We start from the raw sequence: 24,742 nt of genomic DNA, 5'->3' as shown, positions 1-24,742 counted from the left end.
AAATTATAGAACCATTTTTTAAAATTAAGCAATGTTTTCTTCCTTGCTAATGTTAAAATCAATAAATGTTATTTACTAACTGACAACCACTTCGTACGGTGAACTTCGTAAAATACATCTTTACCCAGATGATTTTTTTTCTTTAAATACTGTTTGCTCCATTTCTCTTTAATTGACCTCTTGTAAGAGAATTTTTGTTTCTATTTATATGTCGATTGTAAAATTTAACATCATATTAATTATATTTTTTTGTCTTTTTATCTTAAATTGATTTACGCATGCACTTATTGTGAAGTAAAAAGAAAAATGAGCGAAATAGAAAATTTTATAATTATTTTATTAAAATAAATAAAATTTATTATATTTTTTTATTTTTACACAATAATCTAAAAACCAAATTAAAAAAGGTATCTTTTACCCCCAAATGCAATGCATTTAATTTTCTCCACCGGCATTCAATTTGGTGAGCTAATGTCTTGCCAACCTTGAAATGTAAGAACATGCGACTTTATTTTAATTTTCCGGGGTGAGCTTGTTAATATAGTTGATGATATGGTTGATCTTCAATTAATCACATTTATTTTGATATCCTAAGTAGGAAATTGCAGTATTAATTAGCTCATATTGTTTGATGTATGGGGTTATAGTTTTAAATGTGGATCTAAGAAACGTAAGGGTGGCAATTGCAATTATTTATTAATTAATCATTTAATTTATTCATTTATATGGATATAAGCATTCATCATTTATGCATAATCGAACCCGTTTATTAAAAGGAATTGAACCGATAATTAGTTATTGTTGGATGTTGAAAAAATTAAATTATTCTCCCGTTAAATATATCCTCAATCATCACTTCCCAATGAATGGTTTCTCCATGTTCACACTAGATTTTAGTTAATTTATATTAAAGTATAATAAGAAAACTACATCGGAATTATGCATAGATAGGTGAACTTGTAACAACTAACAAATTTTGCATCATTTTAGGATGATGCATTCCCTTGTGATTGTCTGTCCCTACTCTAATTAGACATGAATGACTCTATGGCACATAACTTACACATACACATAAACATGTGCATCCCAACTTCACCCTTTATTCTATCTTAATATTGCCTTATTCTTTCTCCCCTTGTTGCCTCAAATTTTTTGCATCGCATTCTTCCTTTTTTGGTCATCATCAAACTTTTGAATGGAGTTCTTTCAAAAGGCCAAAGTGGTGCGCTTGAGAAGCCACCATGATAAATACATGTTGGCTGATGATGATCAAGAAAATGTTTTCCAAGATCGCAATGGGTGCTACAGGAATGCTAAATGGACCGTGGAGATTGTGGAGAATTCCAATATTATAAGGTTGAAGAGTTGTTATGGGAAATACTTAACAGCCTCAAATATGCCATTCATATTGAGAGGTACAGGAAAAAAAGTGTTGCAAACATTGCCTACTAGGTTAAATTCTTCGGTGGAATGGGAACCTATTAGAGAAGGGGTTCAAGTGAGGCTAAGGACACGTTATGGTCAATATTTGCGTGGTAATGGAGGGTTGCCACCTTGGAGGAACACCATTACCCATGATGTCCCACATAGAACAGCAACAGCTAATTGGATTTTATGGGATGTGGATATTGTAGAACTTCGCCCACAAACACAAGCTCCTAAACCAAGACCAAGGCCTATACCTATTACCCCACCCAATCAATCTATGAATCCAACTCCAACAAATCTTTCACCTTGTTCTTCTCCTTCATCATCACCATTAATTTCAAAGATGGATTCCCTGGTCAAGATTGATCTCAGGTCTCACACAACATCTGAGGTTCGTCACATGAAATTTTGAACAAAATTTAAAGAACAAAGAATCTTAGCTATTAATTTTTTTTTTCTTTAACATCAAGTATGATATTGAAAAATATAAAAATAGATTGAATTGTGTCACTTTGTAACTTATGTTTGAATTGTTGGTGATTCATGTCCTAAAAAGTTTATAATCATCTTAACCATCAGAATCTTAACAAGAAATTGTTGATAAAATGGAGGGCTCCTAACTTTTTAGTTTTGTGCATGGCTTGACACATATGTATTGAAGTTTCCCATAGGGTCAAGTTGGTGTATTGTTTCTAACAAAGCAATATGACAATAGAATGATTTTTTTTCTTTTGCACAAATCATCTTTTGCTTAAGTTGTATGTCTCCTTATAACTTTATTGTTATTCCATTAAAAGAAACCATAAAATGCATGTAAAAGATAATAATAATTAAAAAGGAAGAATGCTTTATTTTGAAAGATAAATTAATTTTTAGTTACATGTTGTTTTCCAATATATAAAGAGATAAAGAAACTTGTTATTTTAAGTAATCCAAATTACTTAAATGCATGTAATAATTGTATCTAGATAGTTTACAAAAATCCCTAAAAAAATGATAGTTTCAAAACTATTTTTCTTTCATCCATTTATTGTTATGCATTTCATTATTTTAGTTATCTTCTTTACATGCTAAATTGCATTGTTGTTTTGAAATATGATAAATTATAATTAATGATTTTTTTACATATATTTATAAAATATATTATGCAATAAGATAGTATTAATTTCATTCTAAGAAAAAAATGACATATATAAAAGCTAAATACATATATTACTTCTTTTTTTTTTTTTACAAAAATTCATTATCAACTCATAGTATGCGTCTTTCAAAAAAAAAAAAAAAACTCATTGTATTTGTCAACTAAGCAATGTAGTCATATGTATCTTTATCATATAGCAAGGCTAAGTTGTTCAAAAATATATATTCATTATTACTAAAAATAGATGTTGGAGTATTTTAATAGTTCATCTTTAAGATCTTTATATGATAAATTTTATTTATCTTTTTTATAATTTTCTATTATTTTTCTTTGTTCTTGAGAAAATTATGATGCTTTTCAAAATAGATTAGAAATGCCTAAAAAAACAAAAAAACAAGAAATGTATAAACAATACACTTGTCATATATATATATATATATATATATATATATATATATATATATATATATATATATAAACTTAAGCATGGTGGGAAAGTTCTTCATTCACAAACTCACACACACAAACAAGATAAAATGTATATGTTATTAACTTATTTCTTTTGTCAAGTGAAATCTAAATTTACATTTCATAGTTAAGGTATTGAAATTAAAAACACCATTATTTAAATGAAATGGTCATTTTTTTTCTTTTATATATGCAGTCCGAAGATTCAATAGAATGTTTGTCACCATTGAAAGAAGGGAGAATTATATTTTATGATGTGGGTAACGAAAATGGTGATGTTGATGATGCAAATAAAGAGTCATTCTTTACCTTTAAAGGAAGTTGTGTGAGTGAGTTAAAGGATAAATTGAAAGAGGAAACAAGACTTGATGATATTATTGTGTGTTGCCGCAATCCATTGACCGCAAAACTTTATCCACTTCGCTTACAACTACCTCCTAATAACATTGACATGCATGTAGTTGTGGTTCCTTCTTCATTCGAAGGTGAGTTTTTCTCTACCTATTTGTTTTATGATACCATTTGTTTGTTTAACAATCCTTTTTTTTTTTTTATTAAGAATGTTTTTTGATCATGAAAAAAATAAAGTGAAACATTAAAATCTAGATGGAATGGTATTGATTTGTTTTCAATTCACATAATTTATGCTAAACAAAGAAACTATATAGAAAAAATTATCTTTAACAATTAATAAAAGGATAAAGTCTCCTAGATCTTGTTACATTCCTAAACTACATATTTGGTATCTTTATATGTACCATGCAATTTAAACTTTATTATTTTTACTATGAAAGTTTAGTTTCCTTCTTACGCATGTTTCCCCTCCTAACAATATACAAGTCTAACAAAAACCTCCCACCATTCTAATGATACCAGGAGGTCACAATTTGTTTAACAGTTGAATGCTCGAGTAGTTATGCATATGCATATTTGCTGAATTGAACCTACAAGTGCGAGTAAGACTAGTCAATCATTCAAACCATGAGGCAATAAGAGCAACCAAGAGGAAGTAAAATTTTCAATTCATTTTTTAAGTGGTTGCTAGACTTTTGTCTATTTGAGATATAATGCAAACTGATGGTGTATTTTTCTCTATAATTCTTCATTAGAAATTTTATGGCCACTTACAAGAATAGATTATTGACATTACTTGAAATGAAGTTGAGATTTTCTAGAGATAGACTTCTCACATTGGATTTATATCCCCATTATGCAAAAGGTGTTAGCCTAAAAGGTTCATAGACACAATTGGCAAAATGGGAAAAAAATATATGTTGTACTTGAAATATTCTATAAATATAATCCTTAAGACATAAACACAATTTTCATGTGAAACCACATGAGAACTATGTTTGTATATGAAAAAAAGTTATCCTTATACAAAATTCCTAAAACTATCTACTCTTAGACATAACTAAATTCTTTGATAATATTATTGTGAGAAACTTTTGGCTTAAATGAACACTTCAACAATTTTAAACAACTTGGAGATATTTGTTGCAAATGATATACCTTTATTGTGTTTAAATATGTCTATCGTGTAAGATACACATTCATTTGTTGACTTTTCAATTTTAATTGATGACTACCAAAACCTATAAGTAAACTGTAAACATAAAATTTATACTCAGATGAATATTTTGGTTAATTTATTCTTGCAATTTTATGGTGCAAGTGAGAGAGTGATAAGAAGCTAGTAGTTAAAAAACATGTGCGTGAGGGAGTGAGTAGTGTAGCACGTGTGTGTGAGTGAGAAAACCATGTAAAAAAGTTATAGCATTGTGTATTGTGAAAGCTAGACGTGAAATTCGAAAAAGCAACCTAGTAGGTTATTAAATAAAGGTAAAAGGGACTTTAAAAGCAACAAAGTGCAAGACGATCTTAAATTTAAAAGAAAATGGTTCGCCCAAATCAATTTATACCTTAAATATGATTTTTGACCAATATTATGACGTCAATATCGGGTTACTGGCATGTTCAATCCATAAGTTAACTTAAGCTTGCTGCATCTTTGAATTTTAGTCGGATTGGTTGGACCAAGTTGGGTTTTAAAACATTGAGTAGAATACAAAATATGAAAAAAAAATCATAATAATTAAAACTTAAAAATGTAATTAAAGCAATTGATCTATAAATGTAAATTTACATGAACTTGAAATTAATTAAAAACTAAAATTATAAATATCTTAAAATATATTTTATCAATATAATAAAATTAAAATTAATATACAAATATCAGATGAACATGTCCATCTATGTTATTTTACATTAGTTATTTACTTCAACAGATATTTTTAATTACCAAACAACTATAATTCAAGCTAGTTCAATAGCTTTCAATTACAAATTTTTAATTAGCAACTAAAACATAGCCTAAAAGTTAAATCAATAATGTTAATTTAGTTACAATATAACTATACTTATTACTTTTTATTGCACTTGAAATAAGATATCTAAAACTAAAAATTATGAGATAATATGAGAAGAAAAGAGATGGAATATATTATAGAGAGGAGAGAAAAAATTGATCAAGGGGTACATTTTCTCTTATTTTTATTGGATTTAGCTCCTTTGGTGACAAGAGTCGTCATTAGTTGGGTATAATAGTTTTGTGAAAAATATTCTTTTTGAGTTTTACTATTTCTCCTTCTGTTTCCTTTGCCATCAAATCTTAGATAAGTTATCTGAGTGGTCATTTATACATATACTTATCTAGCTTTGCCAATTAACATCAAATGATGGTATGTGATGTTTTAATTGTTTTAAAGGAATGACAAGACTACAAATGGCTAATCAAATTGACAACATTATTAGATAAATAAAACACAATATTGAACATTATCATAAATTAAGTCTACAAACAAGGAAGGAAAAAATATATATGGACACTGTTAATGTAGACACTAAGAAAGAACTAGGAGGAGTAAGATAAATAATTAATACGATTGATGATATGAGTGATAGAATACAGAAATAGAAAAAAGATAGTGTCAATTAAATATTTGGATTATTTTTTTAATTGTTTATAAATCAACACTCAAAATGGAACTTGGACTTGAACTCTTCAATGACAATTTTTCAATTAGGTATCATATAAGAAAGATTAAAAGGTGAAATCCTAAAAATTATTGCAATTATTATAAGTACCAAAGTTTCCAAATTACAAAGGAAAGTGATTCAATGCAATAAATTATTTTTTTAAGGTAATTTATCGCTTTTGTTCACCCCAAATCTTGCTTTCAAAAAACTCACCCAACATTTGCTCAAGATGTTCGGGAGAGTATACGATATACTTATGAGGATTTTTGCCGTTTTCAATCATGGGCCTGAAAAATTAAATACATGTTAGTTACCATAAAAGCAAAAAAAATTATGAGAAAATTAGGAAATTGAAAAGAAAAAGATAGGACAAAACTTAGATATTGTTACATAAGTTCTTTTGGTGTTATTCTTGAATTAATTGGAATTTTACTTTTGTAATCTATATTTATCTTTAATTCAAATTTGTATTATGCCGATTTCGAGGTAAAACTTCAATTATGATAAGATAACAAAACTAAAATCATTTGAAGAAAAACTTCTAAGTTTTGTCCAAAAATATATAGCGAAACTGAAACGTACCCAAATCGTTTAAGGAAAGATCTATACGCAGGTAACAAGACTTCAGCAACAGCCAATCTAAGAGATTCACGTAATTCACTATCTGGGACAGTCCATTGAGATTGTCTTTGATGAATCTCCTCAATTTGATCGTTAAAGGTTTTGAATCTATCTTTAACCATTGTTCTTGAGACTCCACCATTATTATCCCCTCCTGGGATAGTGAGACATTGCAAAATCTGCAAGATCATATATCATTATTATTAATAAATTCATCATCAAACAAATTTAAAGTGAATTGAAAAAGTGATTTGGATTCGAATATGTAATAATTAATTAGGTATATATTTTATATTAATATGAAATATATTAAGCAGTAAATTAACATAAATTCATTAAAATTCAAGTTATGTAAATTTTTAAAGGATACATGACCAATTTCATCCTAGAAAGTGAGACACAATCAATTTAATTTTTGAAGGTAATAAAATGACAAAAAATTTCATGGAAGTGTAATTCGCTACACATCTTAGTCCAAAATTCAAAAAATTGTGCAACTTAAAGTACCATCATATGGACTTTGAATCTTTTGTTATTCCATTATTTTTTAGGGACCAAATTGATAGTGCCTCACACTTTTAGGAACAAAATTGGTCTTTTATCCATTTTGAATTAGTAACTCAAAAATAAAAGACTAACTATAGCAATTTATACATGGACCTTGAATACAAAGCTTTCATTTGATCAAATTGGGTTGATTTTGCCAAACTCATTATTAGAATCATACTTTGATTTGGTCTGGTTGGCCACTTATTAAAAATTGAATGTATCACCTTGTATTTTGAGTAATAATTTATTTAAACAAAAAATAAATTAAATATTAAATTTATTTTTTTTAATAAAAAATAGATTGATAGGTTGCCCGTCCCATCTTTATCCCAATCCTTGTTTGTTAAGTCGAAACAAGATGGGTCAAAGTAAGTTGATGGGTTGAAAACTTTAACCTAGCCCACTAAAAGAACAGGAAAAAATAAATTGTCCCAACAAGTCCAATTCTTTTTGCCAGCCTTTAACTCACCCATGAACATGTCTACTAATTTTGTCATGGACTTTTGACAATTTTGTCTCATTTCTGACTAGGTTTTTGCTCTCTCAATTTTAATGTTGTTTGGAATAGTATCTAATCTAATTCATCAGACCCTAAAAAAATCAACTCACCAATAAATTTTGTCAAGCTTTTAATCATTGGAACTACATTAGGTCAAAACTTATTTTATAAACATAACATAAAGTTATCCCACTAGATGAATCCTATGTTCCTTGTTATTATATTATTATTGATTGACGGTGGTTTTCTGCCACTAGTTATACATAAAATAAGTTAGAATCAAGTCTAACTAATTTATCTTTCTTTTTTGTGTATGTACTTGTTGGAAGAACATGCAAAGATGACAGTCATGCCCAATGATCAAGTTCCTTTACAGATGTGGATTTCTCGAAGATTGTAAAGGCTGACAAGAAGTTATGAGACTCCAAAGCTAATTTTATTTATACTTGTATTTGTGATAGGATAAGACTTGTACATTGCTCCAACTAGATTATTTGATGTATGGGTTAGGAATAACTAATACATATTTTTTCCTGTATTTGTTAAATTTTGTATTACTTTGTATTTTGAATTAATGTATACTTAAATAAGATCATGGTTCTTTATGTGATTGTAATTGCTTATTAATAACATTTTACTTATCTTCCTATACAATTTCCAAATTCTTAATTTTATAAGTGGGGTAAAAACACGAAAAAAAAATAACCACAACTTTATAATAACTAAACAAATAAATGAATTAATGTGTTGTGTCTAATGTAATAGGGGGTTATAGTTGTCTCATTTAGCCATGAGGATAAGGTTGTTCATTTCCTATGGAGCATTAACAAGCCTAAAAAAGATTGTGAGAAGGAATCATAAGTAGAACAAGACGTATTATGCCTAAATTACCCTAAAGACCCATATATATTGTTTTTTGTTATATAATTATGGGTTTGTGTGGAAGCTATTGTGTGATATTTTATATGTATGGGTCTTTAGGGTATGGAACAGATTTTTTTTTTTCATAATTTAATGTTTGTGTGTTGGAGACTCCTTATTAGGCGGTAAACCTTGTGCAATATATGACTTGTATAGTAAATTAAACTAAAGCTAGATTATTTCTAATAGTGCACACATGATTCAATGTGGTTATTCAAGAGTTTAACAAATTTAAAAAGGTAAACCTTTGCCCAAGAGATCCTTTTATATTGATTTGCATGTTGCTGAACAATTCTTCTATGTATTTGCACCCAATCATCCCCTAACATATCCTTTGCCTCTGACCTACAAGTACAATATGCAAAATAGAATTGGACCCACATAGAATCTCAACCTTGCATACTATATTAGGAGGAAAAAGATCCAACCTTCTCACAGATCTCACTATGTAATGGATATTGTTCATAAGAAACAATTGCGTCAATGCTGGATCTTTATATTGTTTTGATTTTCCATCCAAGTTACTTTGGAGAGCCTGCATAATCCTTGTTGTAACAATTGCTAATTGTCCTTCTGGATCATTGGGATCAAACTCATGAAAAAGTTGTTTCAAAGTTGATTGATAACTGGTCACATTTAGAATCCATAATGAGATGGTAAAAATTGTAAAGACAATAAGGTCCAAATCCAAAAGCAAAAATTTAGAGTAACAAAAGGCTAATATATATGGCTCTACTTTAAGAAATCATGTCATAGGAAACATTAGCTAAAAAAGAATTATTCCTTTAAATAATTTTGTGTTAATAAAATATAAGTTTAATATTTTATTTGGTCCTCTAATTATATTTGAAGTGTTCAATTAGGTTTGAATATTTTAAAAAACCCCAATTAAGTTCTTTAATTTTGAAATTTGTCTCAATGACATCTTCTTCATTCAATTGAACTAACAACATTAGAATTATATGAGGAATATTTTAATTCTTAAAATAATAATTAATATAGTGATAATTTTTAAATGCCATTAGTAAATAACAATTGAACACTTAAATATAATTAGAGAACCAAATTAAATATTAACTCTAAAATATATTTAAAAAGGATATAACCCATTAGACAAATGTAAGTGAAGACGAAACAATTACAAGCAAGCCATAAATTAACACTCTAGCATCACTTACTCATAAAGAAACTTCACGTAATTGATCACATAGCTTGTTAGTGGGTGAACAGTTCCATCCATAACAGTAGTTTTAGTGGCATCTTTTTCAACTGCTTCCTCAAAGTCAATAAAGGTTTCTTGGGCTGTTTGAGCTAATCTTTTTGTCAAATTCATTGCGGCGTCCCGCATTTCAATGCATGCTTTACTTTCAAAAAGTCTCTCAATCTACATCATACCACCCTCATTGAAAACAATGAAAATATAAAAACAAGAAAATATCACATAAATAACATACAAAGAAAGCAACTATAATTGACACTATATAAAAAATTCTAGATTAATAATATTGTCAATTTAAAGAAATGAGAATCAATTCTTTCTTGGCAATTAATGTCATACATATTTACATCAAAATTAAACTTATTTTAGTAACATTTTACTTCTTTATCATATACTATATAGTGTTTCTACTTGTTTTTCTTATCTTGAAGGTTAGTTAAGGAAGATTTTTAACATTTGAATTGGAATGACAGGCTATCTTTCAAATCTTTAAATTGATTTGTGAAATCATAAATTCAAACTAATAACCTAGGAGAGTCAATTTTTTTTTCTACAAAAAGAGAGCTTGGAAGGTCTAAACATTATATAAAGCTACTTATAGTAAGAGTTCTTTTAATCCGTAACTAATTGTGTATAATTATAATAAAGCGAGTCTTGAGATATAAACTTTGTAATACCTCTGGTTGAAGTTCTCTCATTATCTCATACATGTCTAAAAGAACAAATAATTTCTCAGGTGACCTCTTGCTTTTCGCAATAGCCTCTCCAAAACTAAGAAGCATAGCCACACTACTAGCAGTGACTTCAGCAAAACATTGAGCTTTCAAAGAGTCCACACTATCAAATATTTGATCACAAATTTTCTTCTCTCCGGAAATCAACAATTTGACCTACTCATGTAAAGTTAGAAAGATGCATTGGAAAAAATAGGACACATAAAAATGAATTTTATATTCATCTTACAGCAATTCTCATGTAATGAATCCAATTTCCAATCTTTGCCTCCAAAACCTCCCATTGCATTTTTTGAACATCATCTTTACTCAGCCTCTCCACACCTAATTTTCTAAGACTTTGTTCCAGAACTGTAGCACGAGTGTCTCTACGATTTTGGAAGAAATATTATAAATCAAAATTTGAAAGAAAAAGATAAAATATATTCTAGCTTTAGACACAACAGATAAAACTACGTAGTCATCTAATTATACAAATAGAAAGAAACACCATTACCTATAAATTCGAAAGAGTTGTTGTTGATGACCAGCTTGAACCATTTGTTGTGCTAAATCATGTAGCAAAGGTATAACTCTTGGTGGAATGAGAATTGGAAGTGCGAAAGTGACTGTTTCTGAACTTTGTTTTTCAGAATGGTTTTTACCACCGCCTTCACTTTGCTTCCCAGAATTTGATGGCCTTAGAGAGTTTGGTAGGCACTCAAAAAGGCGATCAGGTTCTACAGGTTTACTGAAATCAAAATCTAATTTGTTAAACATTTTATAATGATAGAAGTTTTAAGTTTTAGAGTCCAATAAAAAAGACCCTAAACCTTCCATGTATCTAAAATGAGATATGCTTAAGGAAAATACCTAATGAAAAAATCGAATTAAAAAAAAAAACTAGAACAAAAATAACATAATTTACAAAAAGTAGAACAAAAAAGAAATTGTAAGAACTAAAAACAAAAAAAATTAAATTGTAAGGACTTAAAAAGTATTTAAGTCAATTGAAAATTATAATTTGGCATGTGTTTGTATTGCAGTTCTTGTAAAAAAAGATCCATTCGTTTTCCTATAGTAGAGAAAATAATATGCATTTACCTTTAAGGCTATTAGCCAATTAAACAACCCAAAATTTAACAGATAAAGAAAGTGATAACCCCTATTTTGGTTGTAATTATCATGAGGTTTCTTGCATCATTTAGATGTTTTTGACACTGGTTATGAATGATTTTATATAAAATATCATATTTTTGGTGCAGGTTGGACATGAGCCCGGGAAGAGGAGAAAAAACCTAAAAAGGAGTTAAATTTCGCTTTAGAGCATGAGACATGGCTGTGCTTATTTTGGAAAAGGAAGGTTTCTGCTTTCGAATAAGGAGTTCGGCCTTGCTTTCTCTAAGCAGTGGCATGCAATGGAGACCAGGCACCACTTTCGAAAATGAAGCAATGTTGTGCTTTTCAAAGCACGATTGTGCAACAACCATACCCCAAATCAAGGTTCTAGCACCTGCTTTGAAGCAAATTGTGCTTAATCAAGCACGGTCGTGCATTCCCCTATGACACTGGAGGCTCAACAATAAATATAAGGAGGCAACAGTTTCATTTTTTTACCTTTTATTTTATTTCGAATTTACTTTTCTCTGAATGAGTGAGAACTTCTAAGAGAGCTACAAATTAGGGAAAATTGTGAAGACTACAACAAGGATAAAAAATTGTAAAGATTCCTACCCTTTTTGGTTCACTATTACTGCTTTGTTGGGTGTGCTTCCCTTGAGAGCAATTTTTACGCATTAGTAAGTTATGCAAACAAAATGAATCCCACTTAACGATAAGTGTTTTTCTCCTACTTATAGCCCTTTTTTTTCCAAAACATCTTTCATTTGTTATTCAGTTATTTCAATAATAAAATATCACACATGATATAGTAATCCTTAAAGAAATGTTGGTGGGAAAGGATCTTATAAGAGTAAATGGAAAGTGTGACATGACTGTGTATTTTTCCTTCAAGTTTAATTCGCCTCACCAATGACAAGACTTGGTTGCAACTTGGATTTGATGATGCACTTCAAAACTCAAACCATGACAACAACAGTATTTACAAAATGATAATTTTGCTTCCGCCTCGTGGGCATGAAGGCAAAGGCAAATGAATTTGTGAATGAACAAGGAGAATGAAAAAATACAACGCTTTACGCATAGAGAAAGCTCATATTTATAAACACTTTGTCTTTATTAAGACTCACATGTATTCAATTATTTTCATTCCATGAAAAGTCACATATTTCACTTGATGTCTTATATAAAGAGTCACTTTCTTCTTCTAAATTGTTGTTTATAATTAGACTTATCTTTTTTTATTTAAATTAAATAAATTTCAATATGAACCAATACAACTTTTCATGAAGACATACAATCGTCATATTTTGAAAATTCTCTCAATTCCTAGCTAGCCATTTTAAACATCCATAAATTCTTATCTCCCCTGAAATCTCAAATTCTTGGTAAAACTAATTTTTACACTTGAACCTTTACTTAATAAGACATAGTTTCACTCATCCAAAATAATGTGGGAAACAAACTTTGGACCAACTATCTCATTTGAATTAAGGATGACAATGGGACGAGTAAGTATGAGTAATAGTCACCTATCACACTGGATAAATACATGCCTCATGCTCATCCTGTTACCCGCGTAAGTGCTACTTAAACAAATGCCCACATATATCTGTGGATATTTACAAAATCAAAAATAGCTTAAAAATATATGTTAAAAATACTTTTACTATATTTTTTTATTTATTCTAATATTTTATTTAAATAAGTAATTTTAATAGTTACAACTGAAATTATTCAAATATTCTACACAATTAAAAATATTAATGGATAATTCTTAAAAAATAAAAAATTATTTTGTGAGCTCCAAACAAAGTTATCTAAAAAAATACTCTCTAAAATATAAACTCAAACAAAACTACATTAAAATATAAGTAAAAAAAAATAATATTTAAGTATTTTAATGCTAACAAGTAACGGATACCCGCGAATACATGTATCATGATATTTGCTTACAGATATCTATTAAAGATATCCATTTTTTTTTATGTGGCAGATTTTATCCACACATATTCGTGTGTGCGGATGTTTTTTCCATCCCTAATTTGAACAAGAGTGCATGTCTTACTCAACTTTGTTTTTAAACACATGGTAATCAAGTACTTTACAAACCTTGGGATGAATATAACATGGTATCAAGTACTTTTTTTAATAAAATACTAAGGTACCAAAACATCATCATTTTATAACATTGATCCCACCTAGGTTGGCAAAAAAAATAAGACAGAACAAATCCTATGCAAAAGCAACCCCCCAAAATATTATTAAAAGAGAATAAAGACGCAAACAACAACCATGAGAGGACAAATACCAAAGCCTATTACTAAATTTCGACCTAAATCAATATGTGGGAAAGCCTATTCCATTTGCATAAAATTCTGATCTAAGAAAAAGTGGCAGAAGATCCCACCACTCATAGCCTTGGATGGTTAACTCATAACTCCCCAATTTATCTGCGCAAGAATTATCCTCATGTTGGATGTGAGAAACTCTAAAGTTATTGGCAGAAAAACACATCACACAATTCAACTACCTGTTTCAAAGAGACCAGGGAACTAACTAGGGAGAGAAAAATGCTTGAACCATGGTATCAACATGGTACTTGCAATAATTATAATAGTGTACTTTCACTATTAAACTTAATACTTGATGTTACTCAAGTGCGAATTGGGTTTTCACCACTGGTGATAATGGTTTTGTGATCTTTAATCCCATCCCTTTGGTTATTTTCAACGCCACATCTTATGCTAGCCTTTTCGTCAAAGGATATGAAATATTTAATTCAAACTTCATATAATTAATGGATATTCCCCAATCAAAATTAAATCCCCTACATATATACACGATCCTATGAGAACATTTTTGTTGAAGTCTCACATTAGATATAAATAAGAAGATTGAACATTATATAAATGAAAATAAGACTCATGATTAATTGGTGGACTAGAGGAATAGTCTAGTCATATCCAACCGAAAAAGTATGTTATCCAAGCACATTTTAAGTTCACTCATGTAGCAAATGAGTTAATTGAGATATTTTAGGAAGTGATAATAGAAATTTTTATAAATTTGTTTGTTATTTAGTTAATCTTTTAGAGATTTGATAATATATTAGATTTTAATTTGAAATTTGAAAAATAATAGACGATTGAGATTAAAATACATAAAAATTTAAATTAAAATCTAATATAGTCATTAATCTCTAAAAGATTCACTAAACAAATTACATCCTAAAATATCTCAACGATAGTTTATCTATCACCATCACTGTCACCACCTCTGCCGTCATGATAGTCATTGTCGCTATTGACGGTAACAATGGCAGCAGCGATGATAGCAGTTGTCATGGCAGCGGAGGTAATTGCAACTTACGATGATAATGATAGTGACGACGATTATGGTAGTGGTGATAGTGATGTTTGAGATATGTTAAGAAGTGATAATTGAGATTTTTATAGATTTGTTTGTTGTTTGATTAATCTTTTAAAGATTTAATAATATATTAGATTTTAATTTGAAATTTTAAATATTTTAATATAACCGTCTATTGTTTTTAATCTTAATATTATGGTTATTATTAGTTATTCTCATAGTGTTCTTACAAGAATCATACTATATATATATATATATGTGTGTGTGTGTTTTTGTTTCTTAGATCCTTAAGAAACAACACCCCTACTGCAGACTCAATTGCTTGTAAACACATGATCTTCTATCTAACTTACCCAACTAGCATTTGTATAACCTAAAATTGAAGGATTATCATCATATGTCAAATAATAACCTATTGTCCCTTTCAAATACTTTAGTATTCTATTTACACCATGCTTATGCTATTTACTTGGGTTGCTTATGTATCTGCTTAATCTTACTACAACATAAGATAGGTCTTGTACATGCGACGACATACATCAAACAACCAATGACCTTTGCATTACGGGCTTTCACATGTGAACCTTTATTTGCTTCTAATTTTATGCAAAAATCAAATGTTTAGTAATTAGAAAACAATTAAAATGAATAATCTTTTTAAATAAATAATTTCTCAATGTAGTGACACTGTGATAAAGCAAAAAAGTTGTCACCCTTAATGATTTTAATTTTTAGAATTATATATGTTTCTCCCATATATTTCATACCAAAATTATTAATTTTTTTTTAGTTTTTTGCATTTAATACAAATTAGTAGTAAATATTAACATTCTTAAGGTAAAGCTCCTCATGTGATGAAGTTTCAATGACAACAAATTATTAAGAAGCAAATTCTAAGCAATGCTGTGAAAATCGATTTGGATCAGTCGATGCTTAGATTGTCTCGAGTTGGTAATTCGACCAGTCATGCATGCGGCTAGGTTCCACCCGGTCCACTTGGTCGATTTTGGTTAAAACCAATGACCAGATCGATTTTGTGGCCCAGACCAGGTTAAACACATTCCTTTTTCTGAAACTGTGAAACCACGTTGTCTCCCCATCTGGTTCTCGTCTCCAACGTGCCTTTGTGCATCTCACAACTTGTCAGTGTTGTTGCATCGCACGAAGGAGGAGGACTTATTGTTGTCGTTGCATCGCATAGAGGCACCCATAGTGACTTCTCAAGTTTTGGTCATTTGGGTTGTGGTGAAGGAAATATAGAAAGAAAAAAGTTGAAAAAATGGAGAAGAACTAATTGTACCAGAGAATCAAAGAAGGTAAATGATGTTCTTCAAAGTTTTGTCTCTCTTGTATTGCACTTGGAGCATTTTTAGTGGTAGAACCAATTTTGGGTTCTTGAATCAGTTTTTGTTGATGTAAGAAATCTTTCCTTTTTTAGCTCTAGTGGTAGATCCCACTTTAAGTTCTTGAGCCACTTTTATAAGTTTTACAATGGATCATACTTAAATATATTTTATTAATCAGTTAGGGAGAGAGATATTACAAAATATTTTTTTTTTATATGAGGGAAGTTCTTGAGAGTTCATGAGGAGGAACCCAACCTCCATGCTGAAGATTTTCAAAGCATGTATAGTGGTAGATCTGGTGAAAATAGATTCTTGAGTTCAAGAATCCCACTAAAGATGTTATGTTGCTCAAGTAGCATGATACTTGTTAATTTGCACACTGCCCAAGTGAATGAAAAGAGAGCACATCGCTCTAAATTCAAAACATTTAAATTTTTTGAACATTAGGGAGACTATTTGGTTTGAGTGGTTTTAGTTCTCATTTAAAAAACAACAGAAAATAAGAATGAAAATATATTTATTTAAAATTTAAAAAATATTTTCTTTGGAAATATTTTTAAAAACAAGTCCAAAACTAAAAATAACAAATCATCATTTCTAGTTTTTTTCTGAAAAAGTTAAAATGTGGTAACACCTTAGAATACTTTCTTCTCTATATATATTTTCTAAATTTTGAAAATAAAAATTATTTTTAGAAAATGAAAACAAAAAATAAACACTTAAATTAAGCACTACCTAATTTTTTTTTCCCAATATTTTTGTTTCTTAATATAAGCCTTGTTAAAAAAAAAAGAGCACAAATTTCTCTCAATAATATATATAAAATTAACCTTTTTTAAAAAAATTATGCAGGCATAATTCTCAACTGTCCCAAAATTTTTGGCATGTAAAAAACAAAAACACACAAAGTAATTATAATAAGACTTGCTATTATTTAAATAATCTTGGTTAGTTTTTTGTGTGTCCATGTTATTTATTTAAATGAGAGGATTTATATTCCTTAGGAATTGAATGCTAATGGATTTAGTTAGCTCTTGTAAAATGGAGGTGTGGGATGACTCGCAAGTGGCAATGGGTAGAGTATTCAGGGAGGCAAGCAAGGGTTTGTTTCTGCTATCTGGAAGCTATTGGCTGAGCAATGGACTGTTAAGCTTGTTCATATTTATGGAGGGACATGCTGATGTTTGAGCAATCTCCGACCTCCTACACTTGTATTTTCATAGTTGTTTCTTTGGGAGAGGGTACTTTTCTTTTATTAAAAAAATTAGATGAATTGAATCTGAAAATCCATAGGTCTCAAAGCTCAATGAAAGAGTGCACTTTAAAAGATAAAATACACCTACAATTGTTTATTCGAAAATTAACAATTAAAAAGTGTAAAAAAATCAAACATTTATTTAATAAAATCTAAACTTAATTTTTAATCTCAACCATTGATTTTTTAATTAATGATTATTATTGCAGTTTATCCTCTAAATGACATTCTTCTTTATTATTTTGGTACTTTATCATGACAGTAATATTAAATTTAGAGTATATATATATATATATGTATATACTGGATCTAGTGGCCGAACTTACCAAGACAAAACATAATTAAGTTTACAATATATAATTTAAATGTAACTTTTTTTTTATAATATCAGCTCTTTTAACGACTTCAGTACGTACTAAATAAAAAAAACTAGAATATTTATGTTTAAATTAATTTTGTGAAAAATTTGCAAGACAAATTAAGTTATTCTATAATATGCTAAAATATTAATAAAAGTTTCAATAATTTTTTTGATGAACTTAAGAAATTATACATGTTTTTTCCAAATCATAGCAAAATTTGAAGAAAAAAATTGTAAATAAAAAAAGGACTTGCATGAAAAGCTAAAGTGATGTTCGATTATATTATTAAAATAATAATAATAATATTAACAACAAGAACAACAACAAAAATAACAAAAAATTAATTTCAATTAAAGTCTTATTTTATATTCATTCAATGACTTAAAATCATTAATATTTTATTAATAAATAACTTTAAAAACAGTTTAAAAACAATACAGAAAATCTTATTGAAAACAATTAAAATATAAATAATTTTTAATATATAGTTTTAGAACATTATAGGAAATTTTATTGAAGAAATTTTCGTATAGATGATTTTTAATGAGAGAAACATAACAGTGAGGTTCAATTTTAGAACATTGTAAAAAAAAATTGATGAAAGCAATTAATGTGTAGATAATTTTTAATGAGAGAGAAACATAACGATGATTCATATTTCATAAGCTTGGTGGATCCTATTAAAAGTAAAATTCACAGTCACAAGTTGCAAGTGCTTGCCCCACGTTTTGTGTAGTTGCCCAGCCCACCTTATGCATTTTCAGTTTGCTTCCTAGTTATCATCGATCGAAAATTATTCTGTAACTCTTCTTATTATAACACTAACACAAAGACAATATATAAAAAAATTCCAAAAAGTTTGGGACCATTGACCAGGTCAATTAGTGACCATCCCATTTGACCATTGATCCATTAAATCAGTGTCTCGTCTGAGTTGATGACCCAACCAATTTTTACAACATTTGTAAGTCTACAAAACTTAAGTTACTAATGGGGTTAGCTTTGAGAATGTGATTAAAAAAAGGACTTGATGATATACATCAGAACAAATCACAAAAAGCATGAATAAAGATTAAGAAGCATTAATAAAGTATGCAAGCCTTTAGCTAGAAACAAAGTCTGATCATTAGAATGCATAAGTTATTGTTAAGAAGGAATGAAAATAAGATAAGAATGAAAAATAATGTAAACATATAAACCTGTATATTGAAAAGAAAAGTAGAAATTCAAATTTAAAAAGACCAACCTGTAATTTGTTAAAAGATGTTTGAATTCCTCTTCAAGCTTTGTCATAGCTTTGGCAAGCAAGTTGTTCGCATGGTTGATGATTCCTTCGCTACTTTTGAAACTTTTGTTACTACTAAAGAAACGAACATTTGCTCTCAACTGATCAATTGCTTCTAAATAGCTTTCTAGATCTTCATGTGGCCCTCGTAGTATTTTAGCCTCGGCCTAATAATTAAATTTGAATACAAATCATAAAAGTATTAGCATTTGATACTATTTTTATTTAATTGAAAAAATTCTTATCATATAATATATTAATATTATACTTAAAAACAATAAAAATTTAAAACGCTATACAACAAAAATAATACAAAAAAACAGTTTCAAGATATAAACATATTTTTAATACCAAATATGTAATATCCCTGATTTTCGACAGCTTTTATACTATAACACTTCACGCAGTAATACTTCACTTAACATCTTATTTGTCATAATCCTCCGTAAGTAGTCATCTTCGAGACTTCTACAATCAATTTTGTCTGCTTTCAAGATCAATGTTTGATCCCATAAACCAACACAAGACTTTCTACTATGCTTTATTCTCACTCAAGCTTTTTGGAAAACTTCATAGAAGATCACTCATCCCATAACTATTTCATACCAATTAATTTCTTTAATGCATCCTCAATTGTATAATCTTATACCTGTACAACCTTTGGATTTCTCTCATTCTGGTATGATTCGTTCGGGGTGTTACATGCCCACTAGCTTATGCCTAGTTTGTCCTCGAACCATACCGTATTGAGAGAGAGATAATACCGTATTGGGAGAGAGATATGCTCTAATACCATTTATAATGTCCCCTGATTGTTGACTCATCGGCGGCTCTCACGCTACGACACTTCACACGGTGATACTTCACTTAACATCCTTATTAATTAGAGTCCTCCATCAGAACCCTTTGTAAGTAGCCTTTTCTGAGACCTTGACAACCAGCTTTAACACCACTCAACTACTCTCAAGATCATTGACTGTCCCCACATACCAACATGAGATTTTTTAATGTGTTTTGTCCTCACTTATACGCATTCTAGGAAACTTCTCAAAAAATCACCCAACCCATAACTACTCCATGTTAAACACTCTTAACTATGAAATTTTTAAGTGATAGACTACCGAACAATATATGCATCTTATTGGTATAGGTAGTACCAATTAGTTCATTTAATGCATACTCAACTACACAATCTCGTACATATACAACCTTTGAATTTCTTTCATTATGGTAGGATTCATTCGAGATGTTACAACATAAACTTTTCTAAAGTAAATTGATGAGTGCATGCAAGTTAATTATTATTTACTAAAAGGAATAATTAATGGAAAAGCATGATACATGCGATAAAAGAAAATATTACCTTATTAGAACCTTTAATTTTGAACTACCTGGTAACTAGACATCAAATAACACGATAGATGAATTATCATACGTAATTTGCTTGAAAGAATTTTCATATACTTAAAAATCAGAGTTTCTTTAATTAATTCTTCAAGCTTACTGATACAACTTATTTAATTTTAAAATAAGTCAAAGAAAGTTTAAAACACATGCAACTTGAGTTATCCTTCAATAAAAAAATATTAATTTTTTTCCTTATTGACATTTATGTATACAAATTAATGTTCTTTATTTTGGCCATTTTTCAATCTCTAAGGTAATTCTTATGTAAAAAAAATGCTTAATTATACCATTGGTCTCTTAATTTTAATTAAAAGTTCAATTGGATCCCTCAATTACTAAAAAATTCAATTAAATATTCAATTATTTAAAATACTTCAATTGAGTCCCTCAATTATCTACAAGTTCAATTAGGTCCTTTAATTACTTAAAACAATACTATTAGGTCTTTTGTATAATGAAATATATAAATTTTGATTTAACTTTTTAGTAATTGAGGGATCAATTAAATGATATAATTGAATTTTTAAAAAAATTGAGGAACCTAATTGAATTTTTTAAAAATAATTAAAGGACCTGATTGAACTTTTTAATAATTGAGGGACTTAATTTTTTAAATAATTAAAGGATCAAATTAAACTTTTAATTATAATTAAGAGATGAATTATATAATTAATTCTAAAAAAACTAGGTAAGCTAAAATAAATGTTGCAATTTAGGGGCAACACTTTTAAGATCAAATGGTCCTCACTTTCTAGGGACAAAGAAGAATGGTCATTCTAAGTAGAAAAATATATTGCATATTTAATTTATAAAATCAAGGAGTAAATAAAATCGAATGAATTAAATAGTGTTTCTTAGTTATAAATTTGTAGAATTGCTTTAAAGATGCTTAAAATATATATATTTATAGACAATTTCACTCAGTTACTAAACAATAAACATGAATGTTGCAGCTGAGCTTTGAGAAGTTATGATTTGCATTCAGATAGCTTGGACTTGGAGCAGAGGGTTCAAGATGTTTAAGGTAGAGTCTAACTCGCAGGTGGCTAGTACTCTTCTTAACCATAGCCATGGTTGTCGTGATTTTGACTAAAAAAGGATAATTCTATTTGAAATTTATCAAATGGAAGTATTTTTTGAAATAATTCCTAAATGAGGATAAGTTGCAGGAATTTTTATGATTTTTAGATATGATCGTAAGAAAATTCACGATTTTAATTTGTTTTTAATAATGAAGTTCTAAAAAATCTAACAACTTTAATTTTTTTAATTATTTATATAAAATCATAAATTTTTCACGACTCCAAAGTCCTGATTAATTTTTTTATTTTTAAATTAATTTTGAATAACTTTAAAATCATTTTAATTATAATTTTAGATTTTATGATTAGTTGTTTAACTCTTTTTAAATTAAAAATAATTATATATATATATATATATATATATATATATATATATATATATATATATATATATATATATTTACAATTTATGACTTTAGAGTCGTTCAAATAATAATCATAATTAAAATGACTAATTCTTTTATAATCCAATGACTTTTATTTTTTATTCTTAGCCATTAATTAATATTTTCTTAACCAATAATAATTAGATAAAATGAATAAGGAATTGTTTTTTGATTATTAATTTATACTGATTGATTCCTTTTTGTTTCTAAATTTAACAAATAATAATACTTTATAAAATAAAATATAAAAATATTAAATAAAATTAAGAAAAAAATGAACTTATACCAAATATTATTATGTACCACGGTATGATAAAAAAATAAAAATTTACAACTTTATATAAATAATTAAAAAAAATTAAAGTCGATGAATTTTTTACGAATTTACTGTTAAAAAAAATTGGAAAAAAAAAGACTGAAGTCTTAAATTTTTTTTAAGACTTCGTACCAATAAGTCATAAAAATTCCTACGAGTTACCCTGATTTGAGAATTAATCCAAAAAATACCCCATTTAATAACCTCTTTTGGTCAAAACCCATGGTTGTCCATCATATCATCTTTGTTTTAGTATGGTTCAGAATATTAAGGATTTTGTTCGGCTGGTGGGGGTACTTTTGAGTGGCTCCACACTTTAACTAAGAAATTTTGAGGTCAATTTGCACTTTATTTCAAACGTTGTTATGCCGAATGTAAGTGGTATTGCATTTTCTCGCGGTTATTAATTGATCTCCAGGGCTCTGCCCCTTTCATTAAAAAAAAAACAATAAACATGCAACAAAGCCTCACAAGCTCTCATTATCTCATTCAAAAATAGTTTATCCTTAGATATGCAACTAATGATTTTTGAGGTCAATCTGTACTTTATTTCAAACGTTGTTATGACGAATGTCAGTTCTATTGCGTTTTCTCATGGTTATTAATTGATCTTCAGGGACTTTGTCCCTTTCATTAAAAAAAAAAATACAATAAACATGAAACAAAGCCCCACAAGCTCTCATTATCTCATTAAAAAAACTTAAAAATAGACCAAATTTGACATTTTAATAATAATGTCCCATAGCAACTTAAATTGCAACCACATATTTATAGTTTAGATCACAAGCTACAATTTCTTTATCAAAATTGGTAGATAAAATTTTTTGTCTACCTATTGTAGCAAGATGCAAATTAATTGGAAATAAAGGAAAAATATATAGACTTACCATTCGTGTTTGATCGAATTGAGACAAAATCCCCTCTGCTGCTTTTAGAGTCTTGTCAATATTATCATGTGCGCTACGAATTGAATGTGTTTTTATCTACCACAACATGAGCCAAAGAAAAAAAATATTAAAACAACACTCTACTCAAGAAAAAAATAAATAAAGGTGAAGAGCATAAAAGAACAATAACAATGACAAAATAGCAACATTGATCGATCAACCTCATGATTGCAATGCTAAATGACATAAATAGGTAGCATAAATCTATTTTCTTGAAATTGATAGTTTGCATCTCATGTTGATCATGGTTTTTTTTTTTTTATAGTTAATAAGATATATTTAAGTGATTGATCTCTTACGATAAATATTTTTTAATATATATAAATTAAAGATCGAATTCATGATAACATATTTAAAGAACAAGATTATCTATCAATCATATTTTGTCATTATAAGAATGCATTGTGCATAACACCTGAGTGGGACGCATGGCAGTTTCGAGTGCGGAGAGGCGATGATCAAAGGAACCGAGAATGGAAACCATGTTATCAGTGATGGTCTGACTCTTGTGAAGTGACTCTTTCACAAACACTGCTCTTTGTCGAAGAGCGTCCATGGCTTGCGATATCCCCATTGAGATTGGTTTTCTCTCACTTTCTTGGTTTCATTTGGTTGCTCAAAATATGAAAATAAAAAATGTCCAATGCTTTGATTCGATCCAAAATTGGTGACTCCTTTTTTGTTGCTTCCAGGTGTTAGTCTTTATTCTCATTGTGTTTCCGTGCTCCTCGCTAAACAGTTGAAAGAAGTAATTGAAGTTATAGGTTAGTATGACTATTATACTTGTATTGTGGGACCCTATGTGGTTTCAATGTTGCTTTCTCTATCGTTTTTCTCCACGTGTTTATGCCAATAATTTTATAAAGTTAAATTTCTATAAATACAAAAAAAAAAAAAGAGAGTCTAGCCTTCTGTAATGTTAGCAACCTAATTGAATAATTTTAGCATAATATTTTCTGGGTATACATGATTATTGTAAAAAATTACATTATTAATAGAATTTTTTAATGATTTTTAATTATTTGAAATTTAATAAATTTATTATACATAATAATTGTACACATGTTATTTATTTTATTTGGTGTTGGAAGAATTTTGGATGAGACATATTAATTGACATGGATTTCATTAAATCCCACTCTTTATTTTATAGATTTTAGGAAATTCAGAACAATAAAATTTTTTTAATGAAACAAACATTTTAACAAACATGGTTAATTTATGTTGGATTATTTAATTCCTTTAATTGTTTAACTTATTATTATTT

The 24,742-nt window shown here is 28.5% G+C and overlaps 2 protein-coding genes across 2 annotated transcripts; one reads left to right on the top strand and one right to left on the bottom strand.

Moving 5' to 3' along the window:
* Window positions 1–1,101: 1,101 nt before the first annotated feature.
* Window positions 1,102–4,262, top strand: LOC100775673 (uncharacterized). The gene is made up of 3 exons (XM_041008700.1): window positions 1,102–1,819; window positions 3,234–3,522; window positions 3,914–4,262. The coding sequence occupies exons 1-3, from the start codon at window positions 1,196–1,198 to the stop codon at window positions 3,937–3,939; spliced, it is 939 nt and encodes a 312-aa protein (XP_040864634.1). The 5' UTR covers window positions 1,102–1,195; the 3' UTR covers window positions 3,940–4,262.
* Window positions 4,263–6,153: 1,891 nt separating this feature from the next.
* Window positions 6,154–24,185, bottom strand: LOC100779774 (exocyst complex component EXO70A1). Its single transcript, XM_003543620.5, has 11 exons — window positions 23,891–24,185; window positions 23,416–23,511; window positions 19,299–19,504; window positions 11,116–11,349; window positions 10,849–10,987; window positions 10,563–10,775; window positions 9,845–10,050; window positions 9,095–9,292; window positions 8,912–9,011; window positions 6,659–6,876; window positions 6,154–6,363 (listed from the first exon to the last, which is right to left on the bottom strand). Exons 1-11 carry the CDS (start codon window positions 24,047–24,049, stop codon window positions 6,246–6,248), a joined length of 1,887 nt encoding a protein of 628 aa, XP_003543668.1. The 5' UTR covers window positions 24,050–24,185; the 3' UTR covers window positions 6,154–6,245.
* Window positions 24,186–24,742: the final 557 nt, after the last annotated feature.

The sequence above is a fragment of the Glycine max genome, chromosome 13 (assembly GCF_000004515.6).
Source record: "Glycine max cultivar Williams 82 chromosome 13, Glycine_max_v4.0, whole genome shotgun sequence".
Taxonomy (NCBI): Eukaryota; Viridiplantae; Streptophyta; class Magnoliopsida; order Fabales; family Fabaceae; genus Glycine; species Glycine max.
The sequence above is the reverse complement of the archived record's forward strand: the minus strand, read 5'-3'. Positions and strand labels throughout refer to the sequence as shown.